At 56.1% G+C, this 26,056-nt stretch overlaps 6 protein-coding genes across 6 annotated transcripts; 2 read left to right on the forward strand and 4 right to left on the reverse strand.

Moving 5' to 3' along the window:
• Positions 1-275: 275 nt before the first annotated feature.
• On the reverse strand, positions 276-2,484 carry B0I36DRAFT_343239 (uncharacterized protein). The gene has a single exon (XM_046156141.1). The coding sequence runs from the start codon at positions 2,362-2,364 to the stop codon at positions 757-759; it is 1,608 nt and encodes a 535-aa protein (XP_046003697.1). The 5' UTR covers positions 2,365-2,484; the 3' UTR covers positions 276-756.
• Positions 2,485-3,980: 1,496 nt separating this feature from the next.
• On the forward strand, positions 3,981-4,787 carry B0I36DRAFT_222432 (alkaline serine protease; the record flags this gene model as incomplete). The annotated part of the gene is made up of 1 exon (XM_046149032.1): positions 3,981-4,787. A coding segment is annotated over one exon (807 nt), but the record flags the coding sequence as incomplete, so codon positions are not given.
• A 446-nt stretch (positions 4,788-5,233) lies between these two features.
• Positions 5,234-8,457, reverse strand: B0I36DRAFT_343242 (peptidase S8/S53 domain-containing protein). The gene is made up of 2 exons (XM_046156142.1): positions 7,120-8,457; positions 5,234-7,087 (listed from the first exon to the last, which is right to left on the reverse strand). Exons 1-2 carry the CDS (start codon positions 8,362-8,364, stop codon positions 5,387-5,389), a joined length of 2,946 nt encoding a protein of 981 aa, XP_046003699.1. The 5' UTR covers positions 8,365-8,457; the 3' UTR covers positions 5,234-5,386.
• Positions 8,458-9,237: 780 nt separating this feature from the next.
• B0I36DRAFT_343244 (uncharacterized protein) lies at positions 9,238-10,345 on the reverse strand. The gene has a single exon (XM_046156143.1). The coding sequence runs from the start codon at positions 10,241-10,243 to the stop codon at positions 9,725-9,727; it is 519 nt and encodes a 172-aa protein (XP_046003700.1). The 5' UTR covers positions 10,244-10,345; the 3' UTR covers positions 9,238-9,724.
• Positions 10,346-19,187: 8,842 nt separating this feature from the next.
• On the forward strand, positions 19,188-20,284 carry B0I36DRAFT_370616 (Bestrophin, RFP-TM, chloride channel-domain-containing protein; the record flags this gene model as incomplete). Its single annotated transcript, XM_046159926.1, has 4 exons — positions 19,188-19,310; positions 19,374-19,735; positions 19,798-19,976; positions 20,250-20,284. 4 exons carry the CDS (start codon positions 19,188-19,190, stop codon positions 20,282-20,284), a joined length of 699 nt encoding a protein of 232 aa, XP_046003701.1.
• A 4,262-nt stretch (positions 20,285-24,546) lies between these two features.
• Positions 24,547-25,748, reverse strand: B0I36DRAFT_343260 (uncharacterized protein; the record flags this gene model as incomplete). The annotated part of the gene is made up of 1 exon (XM_046156144.1): positions 24,547-25,748. A coding segment is annotated over one exon (1,143 nt), but the record flags the coding sequence as incomplete, so codon positions are not given.
• Between the last annotated feature and the right edge of the window lie 308 nt (positions 25,749-26,056).

Consider the following 26,056-nt stretch of genomic DNA (forward strand, 5'->3'; position numbering starts at 1 on the left):
CTAATATGCTCTCACAATGACCATCGGCATCCTCCGAGCTTCCGGTGGTCTCGGAACCAGCACCTATACTCATCTCCTAAAGCTTGTTCTCCAATGACCGCGTCATCCTCATCAACCGGTATCCTGACAAGGTACCACGGTCGCACATAGATGCTGGAGTCCAAGTGCGCAAAGCCTCGTATAAGAGCACGCCGTCCGAACTCGAAGATTCCTTCTCGGGCATAGCACGACGAGGAGGAAGGCGGATAGAGTGTTGTCGGATTGAATGGAGCGCTAGGGAGCGCTGCGTAGGGCAATTCAGGGGCTTAGAGCAGTGGTCTACGTGATTCAGCGGCTTGGCGATGTAGAGATTCAGACGGTTCGACCACCATTGTTGATATCATCAATTGAAGGCTTAGCCAGTTCTTTTGATAGGAGCTTCTGTGTAGCTGGAAAAGGCGATAGTGATATGAATGAATCCAGCTTACCCGATGTGAGTCGGCTAAGCTGAGAGAGTGTATCCAGTGTGCCTCAGTGTGCTCAATGATCTTGGCAACTGAGCTCACTGAGCGCCTGCTCTATTGGCCTCGTATCTTGTTCCTCGTAATGGCTGCCCCGCGTCCCGTGCGTGGATCCAGTTCTGCTGGCTTATCCGGGACACTTGATCAGGCTGCGTCCCCTCTCGCCTGCCCAGTGGAACTCACTCCCTGTCTCTCGTCTCTCACATTTATTATCTTCGTCTCCAACCTATTTTTCCCCTTTTAATTAATTACCCAACTACTCGCTCTCTCCCCAATATGGGCTCATGACAGTCGCGCCAGTCAGCTCGAAGGAAAACTCCATCCCCACATCTACCTGGTGGCCCCTCACCTGGTAGCCGTCGTACATAATAAGCTTCCGGGGTGTGTTTGCCACGACCAGAGCAACCTCCTCATCGGTGATCTTGGCCGTCACGGACCCGGCCCCGTCGACGAGCTCGACGTAGCGGACCGTTCCGTCGTAGATATTGCGGACAGCCATGGCGGCCGTGTAGGAACCGCTCGAGTAGGTGGTGTTGATCTTGACGCGGACCGTGACCTCCTTCGACCCAACTGTTCCGCGCGTGACGAGCTGGATGAGGTTGGCGCCCATGTACCGCGCCGAGCGGCCGTCTTTGGGCTTATAAGTGTTGACGACAGTTCCGTTGACGCCGGTGGCCGACCCGGTCCGCTCGATGTTGTCGAACGTCATCCACCAGCGCTGGCCGAGCCAGGCCTGGCTCGCCTGTGCGTGGCCGATGTCGACGTGCGCCATGCGGGTCCAGTAGCGGCCGACGACTTCGCCGACGGTGATGTTGTTGCTGTCCGGGGCACTGTCGAGGACGCGCTGCAGTGTGTGCAGAGGGGTCTCGTTGGCGTTTTCCGGATACTGCACCATCAGTTGCCTCATGGCGTCGGTGCCCAAGCCGGGAATGTGATCCGGGTTGTTGGTAAGGTATGTGAAGAAAGGCCAGGCCTGGTAGTAGTTCTGTGTGCCGTCGGGGGTAGCGTCGACGATGACCCGGTACGACTCGCCCACGACCCTTCCCAGCTCTATGTTTGTGAACCAATCCCGCCCGCTCTGGTTGTGCCTCGCCCTGGCGGCCTCGCACAGCGGCGACATGACGTACATGTCCGCGACCCAGTTGGCGACCGTCTCCCACCAGGACCTGGCGTTCTGTTCCTGCTCCCATGCCCGCTGGTGGAAGTGCAGCGCGTGACCGTACTCGTGGCTCAGGAGGAATGCATCGTTCAGGTAGGTGTCCTCGACCTGGATCCAGGAGGCGCCCTGCTCTCTCGCCACGTTCATCACGCCTGCGACCCGGCCGTCGCCGATCTTTGGCACCGCGTCGATGTTAGTCTTATAGTAATTGCTGAACCGCTCCTGGCCCGGGTAACCCCGGTTCAGGTAGTACGACAAGCCCGTGGAGCGCCAGCCATGGTCGCCGATGAGGCAGTCAAAGGTACCCTCTAGCGTCCTGAGGGCCTCATCAACGGCGGAGATCGGGCTCCTGCTGGCGTTGTAGAAGAGCCGGAAGTGGGCCGAATCTCTGTAGGTACTGCCGCCAGGCCCCGCGTCGGGCTGCGGGGGGAAGATCTCCGGGGGCGGGCCCGGCCGGATGGGGGGTGCTAGGGTACCATTCCCTGGTGGGTTGAGATCGTATGGCGGTTCCGGTTCCGTACCATTGACCGGCAGGGTGTCATTGGCGGCTAGAACAGACCTGGCAAATAATGCACAGTTTGTTAGCGGGGATGTGGTTTCCGCCCGAATGCTTGGCCGGCCGCGCGAGGGATGTATCGCATGCCCGGAGGCGCTGGTGACGGCTTGGAGTAGAAGTGCGAGAAGAACTTGGGTTGACAGAGCCATCGTGGGCGACTTCCAGCTACGCTAGCACGTGCTCACGGCTCGTTGAAGAGGGTTGGGAGATGGAAAAAGGCAGTCTGGTAGGTAGGATGAAGCCTTTGGAGCCCAGCTTTTAACATAACGTCGAGAGGTAGGCGAGTCATTAAGATTTCTATGTTACGTGTATTCAAGGATCCATTTCTTCTCCAGCCCCGTTCGTATTGTTCCCCTGGTTTTGGTACGCTTAATTTTAAGTAAACAGGCCCATTTTCATGCAAAATCGGGCCTCGACGAATGACAGACGAATACAGTGCATTAACCGAATGTCATCCCATTGCCGATCGCTCGGCCTTGCCTAAATGCGACAAATACCACAGCCCCTTTCTGCAGCCCCACGCGAAGATTGGCAGCGTCATGTGACCCATCGGTCTCTCACAACCCTGGCTTCCAAGCAACAGGCGGTCGCAATGACGGAGCTCGTGATTATGTAATGATCATCCACGCAATGATCCAACTCCGGGGATTGGCACCGGGGAGCGTGTGACACATCACCCGCACCATCAATTCAAATAAACCTCTCACATTGCTCTCATGGCGACTCGCTTTGACCTCCCCTTTCCCACATAAGCCCGCCGACATACGCGCCACCCACCGAGGTCCAGGTCAGCCGCCCTTCGGGATCCCCGCCGGCACGCCTGAGAATGTACGGTATGCAGGTCAAGTACGAAAATCCCGACGCTTCCGCCCTGGGCTAGAAACAATGTCCTGCCGCTATGGGGTGCTGTCGCGTTCAAGATCTGGTCCCTGAGCTCTCGAGCTGTCCACCAGTCGGCTTCTTCGTGTATACGGCCCGAGCCGCCGTCACGAGAAGTCAGAGCTTTATCTCGACCTGTCTTCACAATTGTGTCCTCCTCGCCCTGGATTTGTCTCCTCCAAGGAGTATTGCAGGACTCGATCAACCACATCAGACACGGCAGAGAAGTGCTCCCGGGCCTCACTTCGACGGCCCTGGACCGTTGGCTCAAATCCCAAGCCAATCTCCTATTTGGCAGCCGAAACGTGCTTGTGCCTAGCTAGTTCTGACATGCCAACCGTTATTGTCAATAAGAAGGGAAGGATCGCCGCGCCATCTTTGCCAGTGAGTTGGTTTTAGGCATCACGTTCTCATCCGGCAACATATCCATCGCCTATACTTTGACAGCAGCGTTGTTGTCCCCGTCCCTCGGATATTGAGACAAATCACACAAACTCCACACAACACAACCACATCATCCAAGATGAAGGTCGCTCCCCTCCTCCTCCTCTCGCCCCTGGCCGCCCACGGCCTCACTATCCTCGAGCCCAAGGGCGAGGTGATCCCCAACTCGTACATTGCCGTCCTGAAGCCCCTCTTCGGCACCGCGAGCGTCAACAGCGTGGGCGCAAGCATCGAGCAGTCCATCGCCGGCGCCGCCACCACGGCCGGCACAGCGCAGGCGACCACGGGAGACCCCATCTCGCTCGGCAGCTTCGTCGCGATCCCCCTCAACGCAACAAAGGCGGCCGTCAAGGCCCTATCCGGCCTCGCGCAGATCGCCTACATCGAGCCCAACTACAAGGTCAAGACCCAGGCCGTCATCTCCCAAAAGGACCCCGAGAACTGGGGCCTCGCGCGGCTCTCGAGCCGCACCCCGCTCGCCACGTCGTACAACTACGACGAGCGCGCGGGCAACACGTCCTTCGCGTACATTATCGACACGGGCATCAACGTCAAGCACAGGGACTTTGAGAAGCGCGCGAAATTCGGATACTCGTCCATCGCGGGGCAGACGGGCGACGGCCAGCGCCACGGCACCCACGTGGCGGGCATCGTGGGCTCCAAGACGTACGGCGTGGCCAAGAAGGCGACGCTCATCGCGGTGAAAGTGCTCGACGACACGGGCAGCGGCACCATGACGACGGTCATCGAGGGCCTGCAGTGGGCGCTGCAGGACGCGCAGAAGAACAAGCGCGTGAAGAAGTCGATCGCCAACATGTCCCTGGCAGGCAGCTGGTCGCAGGCCATGGACGACGCGATCCAGGCCGCGACGGTCGCGGGCCTGCTTATCGTCGTCGCCGCGGGTAACAACAACGCCGAAACTGCGGGATTCAGCCCCGCGGCCGCGCCGGGCGCGTGCACCGTCGCCGCGACGGATATCAGCGACCGCCGCGCCGGGTTCTCCAACTGGGGCGCCGTGGTGGACATTTTCGCCCCCGGCGTGGACATCGCGAGCACGTCCAAGGACGGCGGGTCGGTCCGGATGAGCGGGACGAGCATGGCCAGCCCGCACATTGCCGGGCTCGCGGCGTACATGCTGAGCATCGGCAAGTACAGAGCGCCCGTCGATATGTGCAACTACATGAAGGGGCTGGCGATAAAGGACGTCGTGACGGACCCCATGGGGAGTGTCAACCTGCTCGCGTACAACGGGGCCGTGCTGGCCAAGAAGAAGGGCACCGCCTGAGAGTGTTGTACATGTAGTCGTTGTTTCGTGCGAGAAGGCCCTCCCTGGCTGGTTCAAAGATAATTCTTATATATATCCTAGGGAGGTAGTCACAATCACCTAGATTTCGTCAACACACAGTAATACCAAGTTCTGAGCACACTGGTGATTGTTCGCGGCCTGCATCGCCACCAAGCCCGATACGAACAAGTACGCGACGAACATTGCGTGTCTTCTCTTCTCTTTGTCAATCTCCGCGGTTCGCGATATATCAGTGCTGTTCCAGGCCACCCGGCAGGTTCGTGGACTCCGAAGACTAGACTCATTTGCTGTCTTCTCTGATTAACGAGCCAATGGGCCGATCGAGCGCCCAACAGTGGCTGTTGAACTGGGTCGACAGAACATTTGAAGGGACAAGAGGCACAAGGATGCATGTTGCAATGTACATCTTCATTCTTATTTACAATCTGCATGTCAGACAGACATCATGTGGCTGGACGATGTCACACCACCTCCCTGATGGCTGTCCCGTGTCCCTGATTCCGGGGCTCCAAACTCGCGCAGCCGGGATACTTCTCAACCATCTACAACCTCGGCCGCAGCGCCCTCTTGGCAGCACTAATCACACCCGTCGAGTTACCAGCAGCGGGGACCAGTGGCAGAACCGTCAGCACCGGCGCGCTCCACACGTCCCAGTCCGCAGCGACGCTGGGCTCTCCAAACGGTCGCAGCGCTGCGACGCGCATCCGGTACCGCCCGGGTTGGATCTTGCCCGTCTGGTTCGCGCTGTCAGGGAACCCGTCGTCGTTACCGTTGCTCTCGCCGCCCGCGGACCCGCTGGTCGTCGCGAGCCGCCCGAGCCACATGTACTGCTTAAAAATGTCGCGCGGGAGGTTATACCTGGGAAATGCGAAGACGTCGGACTCGTTGTCCCGGGCCGGGTCAAAGTACGACGCCTTGCCAGAGAAGGCCCACGCCGCGACCGAGCCGACGTACCCGTTGCGCCCGGGGACGGGGGGGTACTCCCACTGCTTGTCGTCCACATCGGCGGCTGTCTCGGTTGAGCCTTCGGCACCGACCTCGTAGATGTCCCAGCGCACCTCGGCGGTGCCGTAGCTCGTCGATACGACGAGCACGGGGAAGTCCTGCACGTCGCGCGCGAGGTCAAAGGTGTAGTTGCTCTTCTGCTCGACGGGCACGCCGCTGCCCGAGGTGAGGATCTTGGGCGTGCCCTGGGGCCGGGCAAAGACGCCCGGGACGACGGCCTTGATGTCGGCGGCCGCGCCGGCGTAGGGGATCGCGAGGGTGTGCTGGCCGGTCTTGTCGTTGCTGGCCTTTATGATGACGCGGCCGCCGTAGAGCGGGATGCTGGCGGCGTCGACGCCCGTCGGGACGGAGAAGGTGAAGTTGGCAAAGCCAGTCTGGCCGGGGGCGAGGGTCAGGGGAGGCGGCATGGCGACCTCCGGGACGATGCGAAGCGGCTTAAAGTCAAAGTACCCCTTGAACGACTCCCTACCGAAGCCGGGCTGGCCCTCGATACCTGGCGTCCACGAGTTGAAGCCCGCGGCGGGCTCGAGACTGAACTCGTACGTGACGGGCTCTGGTCCGGTGTTGGTCAGCTGCGCGACCTGCTCGGCGTTGAAGTGCGCCGTGTCGTTGAGGGCAAACTTGCGCGACTCGAAGGCGAGTTCGGTCGTGGCGGCGAAGATGCGACCCGCGTGAAGGCCGCCCGCGCCTATCTGCACGGGAGGAGCGAGGAAGTCGGCGCTGACGGACCCGTTGAGCCCGTCGACCCAGGGGGCAGAACGGGCTGTCGACATCATGCGCGCTGACAGCTGCTTGGCCCAGTCCGGGTTGCCGCTCTTGCGCCCGCCGTACTTACCGACCCAGAGCGCGGCGACGCCCGCGACGTAAGGGGTGGCCATGCTGGTGCCGCTGAGCACCCGGTAGCCGCCGCCCGTGTAGCTGCTGAGCACCTTAACTCCGGGGGCGGCGACGTCGGGCTTCATCTGCATGTCGTAGTTGGGACCCCACTGGGTGAAGGCGGCCGGTCTGCCGGCGCCGTTGGCGTCGCGGAGCCCGACGAACCGCGTCGTCTCCTTGTCGAAGCTCGCCGTCACGCTGCTCTGGTTGCCGGCCATGATGACCTTGACAATGGCCTCGCCCGCGGCGGCGTCGATGACGGCGACCTTGGTCGGCGCGCGGTTGGTGGGTGGCACGTACGGGGTCGCATTGTCCTGGTAGAAGAGGATGTACGGCGCGTTGAGCGAGGCGAGGTTGGCCTGCTGGTGTAGAACGGGCAGCCGCCGTTGCGGACGAGGAGGATCGACTCAGGGGTCAGTCCCGCCGGGGCGGTCGCGACAGGCTGGCACGCGTCGGCGGCCACGGCCGGGTCGAGAGTCAGGGGCACGATGGGCCAGCCGGCAATGGTGTCCGGAAAGAAGTCGGGGCCCTGGCGGCCGCTGGCGGGCAGGTATGCGGCCTCGCTGTTCTGTGCGGCCGTGGTGTTGCTGCCCGACTTGAAGGAGATGGTAAAGGGGTACGCAGGTACCATGTCCGGGGCCGTGGCGGCGACAGTCAGGACGTTCTCACCAGCAGCGCCATTGGACATGAGGAACGCGCCGTCCTCGCCGTTGTTGCCGCCGGCGACGGTGACAAGAACACCGCGGTCGACCATCCTCGACGCCAGCTTGGCCCACGCGCTGTGGGTGAAGCCGCCCTTCTCGCCGACCGACGCCGTGATGATGTCGGCGCCCGAGTCAAAGGCCCTCAGGAAGCCCTCGATGACCATCTCCTCGTTGCTCTGCCCGTACGCGCCGATGATCTTGTACGCGAGGATCTTTGCCTCGGGAGCGACGCCGACAAACTGCGCGCTGCGGCCGGCGACGATGCCGGCGACGTGCGTGCCGTGGCCAAACCGGTCGTTGGGCTCGTCGTCGGGCTTGGCCGGCGAGTTGGGCCAGTCGCCGTCGCCGACGAGGTCATAGCCGCCAATGACCTTGTCAGACGGCGACCCGAAGCCGCCTCCGAGCGCCTCGTGCGTCCACTCGACGCCGCTGTCCACAATCGCCACCGTCGCGCCGGCGCCCAGGATGCCCTGCTCGTGCAGCTCCGCGACGCCCGTGAGGCCGTGGAACGTGTAGTTGGCCGCCGCCGAGTCGTCGGCGAAGCTGGGCCCTTGCTCGGGCAGGCGCAGCGTCATGATGCTCGGCGTGTACACGGCGGCGACGGGGGCCGAGTCGGTCTGCTCGCCACCGTCGAGCACGCGCGATAGAGAGTCGGCATCGCAGGCGTCGCACTCGACCGTCAGCGCTGGGAAGAGGTCGTGGTCAAAGGTCTTGGCCACGCGCATGCCCGGGGCCACGGCGACGCGGGCCTTGACACGCTTGCCGCAGCCGAGGGTCTTGAGCTCGACAATGAAGCGCTTTGGGGCATCGGTGGCAGTGCCGGTATTGTTGTTATTAATGTTGTTGTTGGTCGCAGGGGTCGCTGCGTTGACTGCGGTGCTGGCGAGGAGCGTTGCGGTCGCCAGCCCGGCGAGGTTGTTGTTCAGGATCCGCATCTTGATGCAGTGGTCCTCACTATCCGAAAACGAATGTGTGAAACGAGTGTAAAGCTCGTCGCAATGTCGAGCGATGCTAAAGAATGTCTGGATGGTGATGAATCGACTTCCACGCTGACTGAGGTCGGGCAGCCCAGGACATGATATACCCCCCGGCCCCTCGTATTCCGCCCGTCAGTCGAAATGAGCACCACAATGCGACATGGTGATCAATGGCGCACCCCCGTTTCTGCATTGAGCCTGTATTGGAGTCTCGCGCCTGGGTTTTCTCCACATGTGCCGAACAGCCGCTCAACTGCCGGCGTCACAGGGAAAAGCATACGAGATCTTGGCGGCAGCCCTGGCCCCTGGGGACGGACTACGGAGGCACATGACTCGCTGCTTGCCATGTGGAAGTTCTGAAGCACGAGCAAGGACACTGACATCTCCTCTCGGGACTGCAAGGCACGATCTGTCGAGTTACATCGATCGACTTCAGCCCTCACAGTTTCAAGCCCTGCTCCGAGGATGCTATGTAAAGCTGGCTCGCAAGGCCCAACCCATATGACCAGACCCTGGGTCAAGCGAAATCGGCAGCACGTGAATTCCTTTTGTGGCTCAATTGATCCAAGCTTTCTGGAGTGCATCTTGCCGTATCCGGAATGGACGGAGCAAATTCGTAACCTAAAAGAGAGCGCGTTTATTTTCTATGCCTGCCGAAAGTTGTTTCTTCCCCTGACCCTCCATTTGAGTACGAGTATCTTCTTTTTCTGTTCATTTCTTTTTTTTCCCGCCTATGGAAGCTTGCAGCGGATCTCTTTCAATCGCACACGCCTGTTCTCGAGCTGGAGCACTAAACAGGGACATACTATTGCCCCTCGCACTCTTCCTGTTGGGGGGGGGGGGGGGGCGGACAATACATGACCAGTATTCCGGCCCACCTCAATGGAACGTGCCGCCTCCGGAGCGTGGCCTTGCCAAGACCCGTCGCGACACGCACGGGGCGCCGGGGGACGTGCTCTTCTACACGAGAATCCCCAACTGCGCGAAGCGGTGGGCACAATAAACAGGACAGCTCCAGTGGAGAAATGGCCGCGAGGTGTCCGGTTTCCTTTGCTCGCCGCCTCGCTGCGCGCACGTGAAGCCTGACGTTAGAAAAGGCTCTTGACGTCGCAGCTTCCCCTGCAGGCTAGCATCCGTATCTGAGCCCACCCTGCTCCTCCAGGAGGCGGCAACATGAGCTGCGATAGGTGACTCCATACACGGGGCAGGCATTCCCCGTTCCTGTTCTCTATAGAACGGAATATTCTGTGAGTGCCTCTGCCTTTCTCTAAATGAGGCAGGGACACACTCAGGGTAAAACCTGGGCCAGATATGCTTCCTACATGTTTGCCTCCGTGTAACAAAACGGTGATATCACAAAGAGCCGGTATCTTGGTTGAACCAGATAAGTTAACTGCTTACTAACGTCAACTCCGACATTGCATTTTACTTTGCACGTACATACGGCATTGATCCACAACCAGCCCTTCTTTCCTTGCTGACGCAGCCAGTGCAGCGCGTCCGAAAGATTCGCGCTGACGTCGAAGGTCGCATCGTTGAGCAGGATGTGTTGCTTGACTGTATCGTCGCCCCACATGTATGACAGAGCCTCATATTGCGGTCTCTCACCAAAGGTGATATTCCTCAGATAGCAGCGAACAAGGTCATCGTCGTTGCTGACGGGATTGATGCGTACTAATCGGATGCAGTTCTCTGCCTCCTTAAGTGCTGTGTAGTTGAAAAGACTTGTGTTCGGTAGTAGCTTCGAAAGGCCCTGCTGCTGCGTGGTCTCTGGTAATGCAGAAGCGCGAGACGCGGATGGTTCACCGATGGCGTCGTTTCGTCCGTGTGCTGTCATACCTGTGCTACTAGAGACAGGGCCGATTCTCCGGTAAGACCAAGGTAATATTGTTATTGTGCGCTTCGGGTTGCTAGTCGCCGCGAATCTTTGGAGTTGGGGGAAAAAACGGTCGACCTTCTGTGGCCCTCAGGCGATGCGGAAGGCTCGGCCTTAAGCGCTGATATGCTGCACCGCCATCTGCTAGTTCTAAAAATATCCACCGGCCAAATATGGCATAGCGCGAGCTGGTGCGAGGCCCAATGAGAGGGCGCAATTTGACCCACTTTTGTCCATTGGAAACCTATGGCCAAAAGTGGATCCCACCTCTTCGCCTGGAACCGACTTGCACGGAACCTTCTTAAGCCGCCTTCCGAACCCCCCGAGACGAATCCACTCGACACGCCTACGAGAAGGTCACTCCGCCCCACCACGCGGCTCTCATACCAAGAAACTCCGAACCGGCGGCCATGGAACTACCCGAGCTGCCCCGGTCAAGACCTCTGCCGCCCGTAAACCTCCGCCACCACCCTGTTGTCGTGTGCCGTCGAGCGTCCTGGAAGCCCTCGACAATCAGGCCGATCGTTTGTGAAGGGTGGTTATTGACCAACAGCACAAGTGCCAACCAAAGTCAAACAGGATCAATATTCAACGGCGTAGCAATGACGTCAGGAGCTTTGGGTCAATTCCGGGTTACCGAGCACGTCGTGTTTTCCGCGGAGCGTACAACTTGTTGAATTCCTGCTCGTAAGTCTAGACCCCCCATTGCGACCAGTGCGCATCGCGACCAGGGGTCGCGTCGCGACGCGGTTGAGCACCCCACCATACATTTTCCCATATAAACCTGCTCAACCGCGTCGCACCGCGACCCGACCACCTGCATTGTGACCGTCAAAAAGGAAGCTATCGTCATGGTCGCAAAAGACTACCAATTGCGCGCCCTGCGCGCACTGGATGAAGTTGAGGCTGGCGTACCTGTCGCGACGGCTGCTAGACGACACGATGTCGACAGATCCTACCTACGTCGTCGCCTTGACGCGTGCCCAACCTTCAAGCAAAGGTACCAAGTCCGACAAACCCTCTCCGTGACCCAGGAGGATTATCTGGTCTCTTGGGCCCTCGACCAAGCAGCAATGGGCTATGCAGCTCCATTGAAGCAATTCAAGCACTTCGCGATGCGCCTGCTGGCTCTCGACAACCCCTCCGCACGCCTCGGCAAGCACTGGTACCGACGCTTCATCCGCCGCAACCCGACCTTGAAGACCTCGAGATCACGACTTATTGAATACAAACGATACGACGGTGCCTCCAAGGCCAATATCGACATCTTCTTCGACCGCCTGACGTCATTGAAGGGCAAACGAGTACGGCCCGAGAACATATGGAACGTTGACGAGTGTGGCGTCGCGGAGGGCCTAGGTCACAATGGCTTCGTGGTCAGTGATGCCTTGCGCGACTTTACCTTGAAAAAGGACGGCGCCAGGAGCACCTGGATCACGATAATTGAGGCCATTTCTGCTGGCGGTGGCTTCATCCCTCCCCTTGTTATTTTTAAGGGCCAATCCGTGCAGCAGCAGTGGTTTCCCGACGTCGAACTTGACAGGTGGAAGCATTGGTGTTTTGACACATCGCCAAACGGGTGGACCAGCAATGATATTGCTCTGAAATGGCTCAAGGAGGTATTTATTCCCAACACCAAGCCTACGGATTCTAGAGAGTGGCGATGCCTTCTTCTCGACGGCCACAAGTCGCACGCAACAGAGGAATTTATGACGGAGTGCTTCATCAATAAAATCTGGCTGATTTACCTCCCGGCTCATACCTCACATGTTCTTCAGCCACTCGATGTGGGCGTGTTCTCGGCGGTGAAGGACCACTATCGTCAAGCGGTCGCGGAGGTTGCATATAACACTATGAACGAGTCCCCAGGCAAGCGGGAGTTCCTTGAAGCATACCAAATTGCGCGCAAAAGAAAGCTCAATAAGGAGAACATCTTAGGAGGCTTCAAAGGCACAGGGGTGTGGCCTCACAATCGGTTGAAGGCGCTGGGTTCCCGCTTCGTGATGCGGGACTATGAGGAGGTACGGGAGGCCCAGCAGAATCCCCAAAATCGGGCCCAAACGACGGTTTTAGAGCCAGATTTTTTGACGCCCTTGTGTGCAATTGACGTCAAAACACCAAAAACATCTCGCGATGTCTATAAAATGCATAGGGAGTTGGTAAAGTGTGGTGTACCTTTAGGGGCGGCGACCTGCAGGAAGCTGTTCAACAAGGTCGGGAAGGCAATCGACACTTCGAACATCGCGCGCACCACCGTAGAACACCAAAAAGACCGTCTCCAAGCTGCATTAGATGCTTCAAAGCCTGCTAAACGCCGCAGAGTCGATCCGGATCCCAATAAACAGTTTGTTCAGGTCGTAAACGTGGAGCGCGCAAAGAGGCAATTGCAGCTCGAGATGGGGGCGGACTTCAGCACGGATGACGACACCGACAGCAGCGACGACGAGGTAGAGATCATTGAAGACGACAGTGACGAGGTAGAGATCATTGAAGACGACAGTGACGAGGAGAGCTGCATTGAGGTGCGGATCAATTGATTTGAAGCCTTTTTAACGAATGCTTGTTCAGTTATTGCAGAGTGACCATGTGGTCGGTGATGCCCTCATGCGCAGGTTGGGGGGTGGTCGCCATGCGCACTGGTCGCAATGGGGGGTCTAGACTTATGAGATCCTTCGTATGAGATCGTTCCTACGAGCCGTCGCGTGGCAGTTCGTGCGAAGCAGTTCGTGCGAGGTCTGACGTTCGTACTCGCGGTAACAGAACATTTGCTCCACGCGCCACTGGTTGAACCACGGTCCTTAGGTTGAGTCATATTTTCCCAACCAAGCTCGCCAGGTTCTAAAAATGGGGCTATTCTCTCACCGGTCTCCCGGATCTAGCCGGGCTCAATGTGAGCGTTTAGTAGTCAGCAGGATTGTTGCTGTATAGTGGATGTAAATGGCTGGTCGAAAGCGGAAGTCGCCGGCAATACCAGCCGCGCGTGAACTGAAGCCTTTTTTTCAATCCTCCAGAGGACCGAAATGCCCACCTCAATGCTATGATGTCACGCGCCCCCAGCGTTGACGTTACAGCCTTACACCACGATGGTCACGGGGCTCTATTGCCAGCTCATGGCTGGGTAGCCATGGTCATCGAGCCACTCTGCCGGGTCAACTCGGGGCGGCGAGGCAGAACTTTGCCGACTCATCGTAGTTGACCTTCCCACAAAGGTCTGCTGCCAGCTGAACGGCAGGTCAGAATCTTCGGCGGGGGGGCCGGTGGGAGGGGAGGAACCTCTATTATTTCGGTCTCCCAAGCCGGCCTCGCCTAGGTTGTCTCGGCCTTCGGTGACCATTGCCTCCATGCCTCCGTCACCGTAGCCAGATGACGGCGATGGCGGCCCACAACAATAGCGGCCCTGGCGATGACGGCCCTGACGATGGCGGCCCTGGCCACGGTCCCGGCGTCGGCGGCACGCCGCACTAACCGGCCCTCTCCCCGACGATGTGCAGCCAGGCAACGACCGCAAGTTCCGCACCCGCGTCGAGCCACGACCGTCCTACCGGGGCTGCGGTGATTGGGAGCCACGAAATCCAGTCCAAAACAGCTCCGGGCCTGGGGCACCCTCTCTTGCTTCGTCCGCGGCGAGGCCTTCGTCGGCAACAGCGCCGGCCCGGGATCAGGGACTCCCTGTCGCGGAAATAAAGCGAGGTGGGTAGCTTTCCCCCTTGCTCTGAAATGCAGCCTTTTTCACGACCCAATAGGTGCCCCAATCTCCACGTGACATGTAGCATATCCCTGGCACAACTTTGCGACACGGCACCTTTGAATGCCCCTCCCCGCTTTGCCGGCCTTTGCGATCTGCATCATGTTCGACGGCGCGGACCGGCCGTGATAGGCTTGCTCACGAGTAACCCTCCCAAAAAATCCGATTGGACGCATCGAAAACCCCGCGGACGAGTCCGTCCTTCGGCCCTGTTCCTAATGCAGCTGGCCTCACTTGCGCGGTTGGCCTCACTAATGCTAATGCGGGTTGGCTCACTAATGCAACACCGTCCTGCACTGTCTTGCCACGTCCGACCCGTTCCGATTTAGTTTCTGATCGCATCTAGCGCGGGGAAGCAGGCCAACTGGAAGCAGATGCGGTCACCCGGCGCCGACTGCTGCAGGATTTGAACCCCTTAATAGCTAGAAACCCACGGCATGAACTCATAGGGGGCCACCCGAATGCCCTTACGGCCGTCGACTGCATCGGGCGTGGGCGTATTAGTGGACTTGGCCTCCAGATGCTTCCGCGTGGAGATTTGGGAGCTTTAGTCCGAGACTGAACCAATGCTCGACAGTGGAGTTTTCATGTAATGCATTCGTCTGACAATGCCCCTGCCAGTAAAGTTTAGCCAGTCGCTCTGAGTGAGGCGAACTGAGGCCTCGTTCCACGCGCGATGGCCATGTATGTTCCTTGGTATGCAGACATGATAATCAGAAGTCTGATGCGTCTAAACCCCCAAGAGTGGCTAACAGTACCACTCGTTTATCTACTTGCCAAGCTGTGTTGTTGGCCTCTCGCCAGGACGAGGCGGCCTCTTGCAATAAATGAGGCTTTCTGCATTTTCGGTGCCATGTGGCATCGCGATGGCCCAATCATACCCGTCAATAGTCCAACGCCACAGTATGCCCGGACGCAATACGTAACGTAATCCACGGGCGAGTGGCCCATACGGGCGAGTGGCCCACTTTCATTCACTATACCGAATCCAACTCTTCTTCACGCGTTTATTCCACCACGAAAGATGGAGACGCCTTCTAAAGAGAGTCAATTGTTCCTTGCTATCCAAGCAATGGAAAACGACCCAAACTTAAGCACCCGACGCGCTGCCGAGATGTTCAACGTCCCCCGAACAACCCTACGACGCCGAGAGAAGGGAGTACCTGCCCGACGCGAAAGCCCTCCGAATTCTACAAAATTAACCAAGCTGGAAGAGGAGAAGATTGTCGAATACATTCTCGACTTGGATGCGCGAGCATATCCTCCTCGGCTAAGTGAGGTTAGAGAAATGGCGAATCAACTACTCGCGAAGCGCGACAGGCCAGGTGTCGGAATCAACTGGGCCTCAACCTTTGTTAAACGACGACCAGAGCTCCAGACGCGTTTCTTTCGCAAGTACGACTATAAGAGAGCCCAGTGCGAGGATCCCGACGCGATAAACGCGTGGTTTCGGCTTGTGCGGAACGTAGTTGCGAAATACGGTGTCGCGGACTCCGATATTTACAACTTCGACGAGACAGGCTTTCAGATGGGCGTTATCGCGACCGGGATGGTCGTTACAAACGCGCAAAGACGTTCGAACGTTAAGATGAAGCAACCGGGTAATCGGGAATGGGTTACGGTCATCCAGGGCGTCGGCGCGACCGGATTTTACGTCCCGCCGTTCGTAGTATTTGCCGGCAAATATCACCTCTCGACCTGGTACCAAGACGACGCGATTCCTCGCGACTGGAGAATTATAACGTCCCTAAACGGCTGGACTACAAATGAAATTGGTCTAGATTGGATTCGGCATTTCGATCAGCATATAAAGTTGCGAACAAAAGGCGATTATCGCCTCCTCGTCCTCGACGGCCACGAAAGTCACCACTCGGTCGAATTCGAGCTCTACTGCAAGGACAGCAAGATTATTACGCTCTGTATGCCTCCTCACTCGTCTCATATACTCCAGCCTCTCGATGTTGGGTGTTTTGGTCCGCTGAAGAAAGCATACGGTCGGCAAATCGAGCTCAAGATGAAGGCGGGTACAACGCATATCAGCAAGGAGGACTTCCTCCCCTCGTTTTTAGCAGCATTCCAACAGACAATGACGGAAAAAAACATCCAGGGAGGCTTCAGAGGGGCAGGACTTGTACCCTATGACCCAGAAGCAGTCTTATCTAAGCTCGATGTAAAGTTCAAGACGCCAACGCCCCCAGGGACGCCTCGGAGGTCACCCGAGCTATGGACTTCCCGAACGCCTACTACAGCTATAGAAGCCCGTTCACAGTCTGATTTTATTAAAGGTCGAATCTCTCGTCACCAGGGAAGCTCTCCAACGTCAATTATTGAAGCAGTTGAGCAGTTCACGAAGGGGGCAAAGGGGATTATGCATAAGTTTACCTTAATGGAGGCAAGGATGAAAGCCCTTGAAGACGAGAATGCAATACTTAGCAAGCGTCGTAGGGCGAAAGAAACACGTCTCAGGAAAGGCTAAAGCATGACTCTAGGCGAGGGACAAGATCTCGTAACCCAGAGAGAGGTAAATGCTCAGGTAGTACAGGAAATGCAGGAAAACTCTGGGGGTGAAAGTCGATCTGCACCAAAGCAGCGGTGCTGTAGCGTCTGCGGGAAACCCGGTCATAACGCAAGAACTTGTTACATAGTTACTCTTGGGTCTGAACTAGAAGATAGCGATTGAGCTTAATTGATTTAAGGCGTTGGGGCTGTGTTATCGAGGGTGATACCTGCAAGACTTGGTTGGGGTGGGCCACTCGCCCGTATGGGCCACTCGCCCGTGGATTACGTTAGATATATTACCCCTTTAGCGGGAGTGCCAATTCCCACTTATCACACCGTGTCACCGCAGGTTGGACGCGGACACTCCATAAATAGGACCCATTTTGACTCATCTATTACGGGACGACATCATGATCAAGGTGACCCATGAGGGACACGTGGAAAATGGTGCCAGAAGCCTTACCTTTGCGGTCGTCGTAAAGCAGTGAAATACTGAACCAGTGACGTTCGTACATTCTCATTCGAGAAGCATGTCAACGTACTTTGCGCCGCCTAGAGCACACGAGCAATTACATGACATCTGGGAGGAAGCAGGTTGAGGAAATCTACCCATTACTTACCCAGCTTCTGTGAGGGAAACAGTAGAGCGTGGGCGGTGCGGGCCTTGCCCATGTAAGCAAATAAGCTAGTGTCAGACCCGGGTTCTTACAAAATTCGGCCATGTCGCTGTGTGCACATAAAGCGGCAACACTTAAGATCCAGCATCTGTTGAATAGGTGATTCTAGTGTTGTGTGGAGAGGTTTTTACGGCATGGGGTCTGCAAGACGTTGCACAAAAGCCTGCAAGTGCGCGATCGCGTTTCGACGCAAGCATCATGCGGCGCGGCTTTGCTCAGCTGGAATCAGGTTGAACGGGGATCGGAGATGCCGGACATTGAGTCGAATGCCGGCGATGGCCGATAAGATGATCCTCGCAACAGCACGACATTGGCACTCATGATCCCGGGGATTAAGAAGCACCTACCGCTAGTCAAATTCCTGGTAGACCAGATACCGCTCAATCGCGATCTCGTCCTGATTCGCCTCAGCGCGGCACAAATCGCCGGCACCATGTCGCAAATTCAGTGTAGACCTCGAGCCTGGAGCGGCCCCACAGGTAATTCAAATGAGGAGCGACAGTGAGAGTACCATCAGTGTAGCTGCACTGGTCGTCACCGACAAACCCGAGACAAACACAGCTGGGTAGCAAGCCTAATCCGGCCTATAATATGGACAGCAGAAGCCGGTCCCTTCCATTTCCCTCGCCTCCAGTCCTCAAGCCAGTGCAGAGGACCTACTTGAAATTCACTCCTGAACCTCCTTCGAGCCCTTCCCTATGATGCTTGTATAATGGAGGATTGTCCTCCACCGTCACACAAGATACTCATCCATGACGACCAGGCCATGCTGTTGCAGTCCGGCCATCGTCCGGACTAGCCAGCAATGGCTCATCCATGACGCGTAGTGCCACCATCTCGAGTTCAAGGTAGCACACAGATCGTCGTCGTCGCAACCATCTTTCTGACGCCAGCGACGGCGAGTGCGCGACAGAATCGGCCACGATGGCTATGGCAGCAAGGACCGGTGGCTTGCATCTTCCACGGAACCCACGACAGCAAAACAACAGCTTTCACCGAAGAAACTGCCGCGAAGCCTGGCATCGCCCAACGGATCCTCCTCGATTTCCACACCACTAAATCGTGCTCGAGCTTTCCTGGCAAATCTCTGGCCGGCTTTCGAACCGCCCCTGCAGATTTCGGTGGCGCAGAGGTCTGTGACATTGGTGTTGAAAATGAGTGCCTGCCCGCCTTGCGGATCTCGTCCCTAACCTTTAGGCGCCTTCACCGTCGTTGTGTCTCACCACGCGCAACGACATCCAGGCACACTACTACCCGCCCAGCATTGCCACAACCAATCGCTCTACGGCACAGAACAAAACACCCTCAGTCCGACACTATGTGCATATCTTGTCAACCATATTGTCCACCAGGTGTGACAGTGCAGCGAGAACATGCTCGACTCATATAGTCGTGCACGGTCTATGATCCTCCCTCCCTCGCACTACGCAATCTTGGCCATCCGAGCAGGCAGGCGGCCGGACATAACAGGTGCAATCGTGGATGAGCTGAAGTACTTAACTTTTGTCCGTGCTCAACGACCTCCATCGTCCCTCAGTGCAATGACAGGAATCATTAAGATCTAAAGCTTGAAGACTCATCATTAAGAGATAGCATGTGGTCTCGTCTAATGTGCGATATTTGACATATTCCAGGTGAGGAACATTTTATTTCATCGCACCTCTATGACTTCAAGGCGAACGACATTTGACGTGGCACTTACTGGACCCGTGCCTAATAATTCGATCCGTTCTAGCTCGCGGTAATACGTACTGTCCTGTTTAGTCGAGAGACATTCCTAGTCTTACACCACCACATAATCAGCCGAACTCAGTATCTGCTCTCTTCAGATGATTTGTCATTACTACGATGTGATAGTTGAGCCATTATCTCAGATTTGTCGTGTCGGGTGGCGGGAAAATGCCGAATTCAGATTATCTTCCCCGCCGGTTACCACGTAGCTCTCTTTGGCTTTCCCTTCCAAATGCCAGGTGCCTCATCCATCATGCCTCGGAGGCAAGCAGGCGATCAAGTCTCGAGCAAAACTGGAGTAGCTACCGATACGGCCGACGCTAAGACCTACAACCCGTGTCTTCACCAGGCAAGCATTGATCTTGACGACTACTTCGTAAGTATACGGTCCCTTACGCTGCCCTTATGATGGCACTGACTGTCATCGAATCGCATTCAGACTGGCCCCCGTGACATTCAGAAACACTCTAAATGGCCTCTTTTCATGAGGCTTCATGGCAGTATCCTTCCCAAGCTTATTGTGCCCATTACTTTCATCGCTCTATGGTCTACCGGCATTACTTGGATTCATAAAGAGGGCCCCTCCATCAGCCTTGGTACTACTAACGTCCTCCTCACCGTGATCGGTTTCGTCGTCGGTCTTGGGCTTTCCTTCCGGAGCTCGACTGCCTACGAGCGTTATGCGGAGGGGCGCCGGTACTGGAGTCAGCTAACTGTGACCTGCCACAACCTCGCGCGGACTATCTGGGTTCATGGCAAAGAGCGTCCAAATTCTGCCAAAGAGGACGTGCTCTCCAAACTGTAAGTCAGTTCATCGTCCGTGATAGCGCTGAGAGCTACGCTTACGGTAACCACTCAAACAGTACCGCCATAAACTTACTCGTCGCTTTTGCTGTTTCTCTAAAACACAAGCTTCGATTTGAGCCTTATGCGAACTACAAGGACTTGCAAAGTCTTGTCGAGCACCTTGATACCTTTGCTCAACAGGCTTCAAATGATGACAACGACCATTCCAGGAGCAAAGGGATATTGAAGCGGATCGGTGAGGACCTCGGATTCTCTTTTGCCTATTCTAACCCCCGGAAGGCAATCAAGCAAGCTAAGGGCCCGCTCGGAAGGCAATTGATAGGGGGGCATGACGAATTGATACGCGGGCATGACCCTTAGGGGGGCATGACTTTTTGTAACACTTGATTGGGCCAAATTTTCTAGATCCATAAATACTTCCGAGCAAAGGCGGTGAAGCCAGCCCTCTTAACAAGCCCAGATTTCGTGACCGCAAATGCACCCGACCAACACTAACCCTTTAGAACAGGCGTCAAAGAGAAGTATTGCTTTCGGTACTGTTAAGGAGAAGGTACTGATCCGGAATAGGCACGCGATGGGAAGTTCTCTGTATTCCAAAAGGTCGCTGTCGTACAAGACTATTGCTTTACCGTCGCTCGATTGGCGAGCGCCAGGCGAGCGACAGGTAAGAGACGGGCGCTCGCTGACTCAGCGAGTGCTTCCTAATTGAGTGAGTGCGGCCCCCCTCACAGGTACAGGGTATTCAAGGGCTGTTTCATAACCAAAGCTGTCTACGTCTCCCCTTACTACTATGGAAGGAAGAATCTCCTCTTCGCCATCAGCCAGCTCCCATTGATTCCTCCGTCTCCGAATGCTGGGCTGCGTTCTCCGCCCGCTGGCACGAACTCCTGTGGTTCTTCCCGTCCCTAGAAGGGTCGACTGGCTGCGTAACTGGCGCTGATTCGAGACATCAGCTTGGCCACTGGCCTGTCGGCTCGTCCCAAGTTCCATTCTGGCCTGAGTCGACTTGTTCAAGCTGCCCTGTGGACGACCTCGCCTACGGCTCGGGGGCCCCTGGTCGACCGGTTGACCAATCGGCTGACTACTAGTCTCGATGGCTAGCCCTGATGGAACGGCCTGCTTGGCGTTCTTAGGTCTGCCACGGAGAGCAGTGGCGATCTTAGGGTCGAGGATTCGTCGGTATGGATCTCGAGAGGATGCTTCTCGTAGGTGCCACCGAGGATGGACGTCCCATTTCGTGAAAGGCGTGCCATTATTCAGCTTTGAGTAGATCCTGTGGCAGCAGGGAATTCCAAGCTCGATCGACAACGAGCAGTCCTCGCCGCAATCCCCGAGGGATTCAGGGAACGGATTCTTCCCGGTCGGCATTGCTTTCCTTGCAAGCCGATATTGTTTGTTGATCAGTCCAAGGCCCTTGGAAGAGAGCGCCGTCCGGAGTTCGCCGAGATACTCCGAGCTAGGCCCAATGTACTCTCGCGCGGTAAGTACCTCGTCCGCTGCGCAAGCGTCGTTGAAATCTCGCTCCTGGTCCCTCATCATGTCCTGCATAGCCTCCATGAGCCGATAGAGATGGCTCATACCATTCAGGAGATAGCTCTTGATGTTGTTGTTGCTTGCTTCTGTACCAGAGGTGACGCGGACGCCGAAGTTGCGATACTTGCGAATGAAACAGCGCGCCCACTGCGCCCTGACAGGCATGTAGGTTCCATGGAGATACCCCAGGATGGCCCGCTGATCGTCAAATTCCCTACAGAGGCTTCCCCACGCCTTCTCGCGAGCCTCCTCTGTCTCCGCAAACAAGACGACCTTCCACATCATGAGGACCCCTCGATAGCTATGAGGGATGACCGCCGCCGTCGGGGCGTGGACCAACTGTCGGTCTTTGGGGCTCAGCTCAGCCTGTGCCTGTGGAGCAGAGTCTTCTCCGTCGCTGCTGTCGGAACTGCTGCTGCTGTGGCCCTTGGCCCACTTCTGCTTTGACTTGAGCAAGACGTTAGAATTGATATGGTGGATGCACAGCTGCTGCTGTGCATCAGGGAACTGATCATTCAGGGCTGCCTTCATCTGATCGTCGAAGTCGGTAATGATAACGTCCGGTTGGCGAATAGAGTGTTGCTCTGAGAGCTGTCGAATACTCTCGGAGAGGAACTGAAACCCCTCCCGTGAAGCTTGGGCGGACGGCTCTCGGGGCGGTGAGTAGGGAGGAGGCGATTCAATCGCATCTGAGCTGAGTGGTGAGTAGCCCCATCTCTCGCGCCATTGACGTACTCGTTCGTATGACCGAGCGAGCTCGAGCATAAGCCTCCGCTCCGTCCCAATCACTTTTCGTACTAGCTTCAGGGCAGATTGAAACTCGGCCCGTGTGGGTGACGATTGCTGCTGTTGTGCTGATTGAAGTGGCAAGGAAGACAGTGGGTCGGTTTCTGGTCCTGGGACAGGAATCCTCACTCGTAAGGACTGCCTTCCACCGGACAGGAAATCGTTTGAGAGGTGCACCTCGTGATCGAAACGGAGCTCCCATGGTGGCTCGTGAAGTCCACGCCATCCGTGCGGCTGTGGAGCTGTCGTGAAGGTTTCTGGGTAAGATGCAAAGAGATTTCCGAGTACATCTTCGTCGCCGACTCCGTAGTATTGGCCGATACTTGTTGCTATGCTGCTCGCTGAGGATGGCCGATTCGCAAGTATCGGCGGGCTGAACTTGCCCTGTCGGCTCTGCCGCTGTCGTTTTCGAGGCCGTACTTGATCTTGAGCGTGGGGACTAGAACTACGGGTTCGTCGTCTCGAGTTGGAAGGAGACTCGGATTGGAACATGACGAAGTTCCCAATTATCGAAGGTTGACCATGGTGGATTTGCTTGCTGTTGGTGGGCTTGATCTGATCGCGTCGCGTCGTGTCAGCTCCGAGATTAGGGGAGATAGCCTTGAGGTACTTAACAGGCTACGGCAGAATTCTGCCAACACTAACAAAAAAGAAATTGACGAATCAGAGGCCCGAAAAGTCATGCCCCCCTAAGGGTCATGCCCGCGTATCAATTCGTCATGCCCCCCTATCAATTGCCAAAAGAAATTTGCCGAAAGGGCGGGAAGCTTGACGTAGTCGTTAAGAAGCCAGACTTTAGTCAAGCTTCTGCGTTATATATGATTTCGATTGCCTAGAATAAACATTTCTATAAACCAAAAACCCTGCCTCACGGTTCACATAAGCGTTTTCTAATACGACAACCGGGCGGGCCCGGAGTATCTCTGTCTCAATTAGCCAACAATATTTGCTGTCTATCAAGGTCGTTATTAACCTTTCTGCATTGAATGAGGTTCTAATCAGGATTACGAGTGATCGAGGACAAAGACCGCCAGGCCAGTACTGTAGCAGCCCCGTCTCGTTCCAGCCCCTTTCCTCCGTGGATTTACGTCTAACTTGTCACCCCAGGGCTACTGTCTTTTTCCCAGAATTTCCAATAAATGCGATCTATCAACAATTCCATAATACCCACAGTAGCAAGACAACCGACTCTGGAACAAGCACAGCGTTTCCTCTAGCCGATCGCTTCGGACCTGCAGAGCATATAAGCGATCACTACTCTTCAGGCTTACGTAATCCTGTAGGGGCAGATCTACATGACAACCAATCCTCGAGAGAGAATGACAATTGAGAGTCAGTGCTAAGCTAAGGCTTTACCTAGCTTACAGGACAGGAACCCCAACCCCCAGTCTTTAGCTGGCCCCGAAGGCTGGATTGTGACACTACTGTGCTGGGGAGAAGAGATTTTCTGATCGTGGCAAAGCAAACCGAACCACAACCAAAAGGCCCTCTAAGCTCCGGTTCCGGCGGGATCTCCGACGGTAACTCTGCGGGCGAAGTCCGCAGAGTTAAGTGAGGGTCCACGCTTGTCATCACTGAGCAGCTGGACTGTACTCCACCGTGTTATGTGCAATTGCCCTCTGCTTATGAGAAATCGCCTGATTACTGCATTGCGAATCGAACGAGCACAGAATTGAGTGACAAAAATGGGTGAAGATAATGTTGTATTGTGGTGGTGGTTCAGTCGGCTTGATGCGATGTGCGAAATTGAAAAAGAGGCTACGCTATAAATACATGAAAAGCAATATGCGGAATGCCTTGTTCATGTGCCAATCTACCCTGCTCTGTCACACTATCTTGCATTTCCGTGGGCGATACAGGACAAAAGGTACGACACTGCAAGAAGTTGCTAGGATCTGTTCTCAACCTACTCTTGTTGGCCCAGGGGGTGATTACCAAACGTCCATCTTGGTAAAGCGGGCTGCTATGGTGACTGACACGTGGTCGGGCATCGCGTTAAATTCTCGTCTCAAGCAGCTAATGTCTGGGATCCTAGTATCAACCGTTCCGATCACGTACGCGTAGTTGTTCGTGGTGGCACTACCGCCGTTGTGCTCGCGCAACCGTTCCAAAATGTTAAACAACTCCGCACGGGTCTTAAATCATCGACGAGGGCTAGCTCTCTGAAGCCTATCCTTTAGATTTGCTCCGAGACGCCGTCGATATTATCTGATTGCGAGTTAGCTCTTTGTCGAACAACGGAAGAACTCAGCGTTATGGGCTATTGCGCGGCCACGGGATCTTATGAACATGGCGTGTGAAGATTCCTACAGCTCGCATGGTGCGGCGCCGTGTGCTTGGGCTAAGGCTGAGGTTCGGTGCTAATATTGAGCGAGGTGCCGAATAAGCTTGTAAAACCTTCAGAGTCCTTGCTCGCGTTGCACATTGGAAGAAGAACCGCCATTCTGTTAGGCCAATATGGTGATCACGAAGAGCATAAATCTCCCTGTTGGCAAAATCACAAGTCGTTCATTGTACGTGCGAGGATCCAAATAGCATTATTCAATCATGTAACCGAGATATGTCTCAACCACCAATCGTAGCACTCGCGCTCCGCCCACTTAAATAAGATGCACAGGGATTTGAAGACCTGATAACACCCCGAAAGTGAGGCCGTGTTTCCCAAGCCAAAGGGACCATATGCTACTGCATTGGGACCTTCACGGACGATGAAACTCAACTCCCACTGCGCGCTGACGACTTTGAGCTGCGGCAGAATCGTTTCTGAGCCTCCCCTAATCCCTCTCTCAGCAGGCTCTTTCTCCCTCGTTTCTTCTACCTGCGGATCTGGAAACTGCTGCATCAAGCGTACCTGGGCCCGACCATAGCTAGCCAATTGACCTGAAGCCTTTTCAACACCAGGAGCGAGACGCTTAGTCTCGACACTAACGGCAAGGGGCCAGTCCGGCTCGAAGGCATTGAGGTGGTTGAGCTGCCGAACCTGATCGACATCGCGCGACATCAGATCGAAGATACGATACTGCAGGTCTGACTTCTCGGGTGGCGCGAGGAAGATCCCGAAGTCAATGCGACAGTCGCATAGAGTTGCTGTCGCTGCTCCGCCACCGCCCCTTCTAACCGTTCTCGCGGCATCGCCGTAGCGGCCGTCAACTTGCACCGACGTCAGGTTCCGACAGCGCAGTGACGATTGTTGGCGACAGGCGAGCCGGAGCATAGGCGAGTGCACCACGTCGTTCCACTCAACCTCGAACGTCTGCCGGCTCGGATCGCTGCAATCCTCTGTACCGTCGCAGATACGCCCCAATTGCCATAACCGATCTCGATGACGCTTGACATGATCGTCATTAACTTTGACAACCTTGGATTGGTTGTGGCCATCCTCGCTTTCGTCCTCGTCGTCCTCACCACCAAAGAACATGTCGTCGCTGATAGCTTCGAATGGCGAGTAAAGAGCCTCGATCTCCTCTTTTAAGGCCAATGGCATGATATGTTTCTTCGTCGATACGGCTCGTACATCCTTCAACAGCGGCCCGAGGCGTGCAGGCAATCGTGGATCCTTGAGCGACCTTCGAAGCAGAGGGAGGTCATCAGCGTAACGCATCCCTCGTTCACGCTTGATCGGTGATGATGCGCGCGATGATGTGGTGCTGGTTGCTGATCTGCGCGATAGAATTGAGTTCGACGAGGTCTGCCACGGAGCAAATTGTAACACAGTGGAGAGCGGAGGAGGATGTTATGCTTTTCAGTCTCATATCTTTTTCGTGCAACATTCACTTTTGTATTAAGTTAGGCACTTGCCCTCCTGACCCGAAACACTTCGGGTAGTTTATTCGAGCCTATAATTTCAACATACATTCAACGACTTGTATTCAAAAGTGCTTCTGACGCGCCTGGTCCACATAGGGTCAATTTTACTAACATCAACAGAGCCAAAATGGGCTAACCAAGATATACCTGGTCAGATGAGCCTCTAGGCAATCGATAACTAATTGGACC

This window comes from Microdochium trichocladiopsis, assembly GCF_020744255.1.
Source record: "Microdochium trichocladiopsis strain MPI-CAGE-CH-0230 chromosome Unknown B0I36scaffold_22, whole genome shotgun sequence".
Lineage (NCBI taxonomy): Eukaryota > Fungi > Ascomycota > Sordariomycetes > Xylariales > Microdochiaceae > Microdochium > Microdochium trichocladiopsis.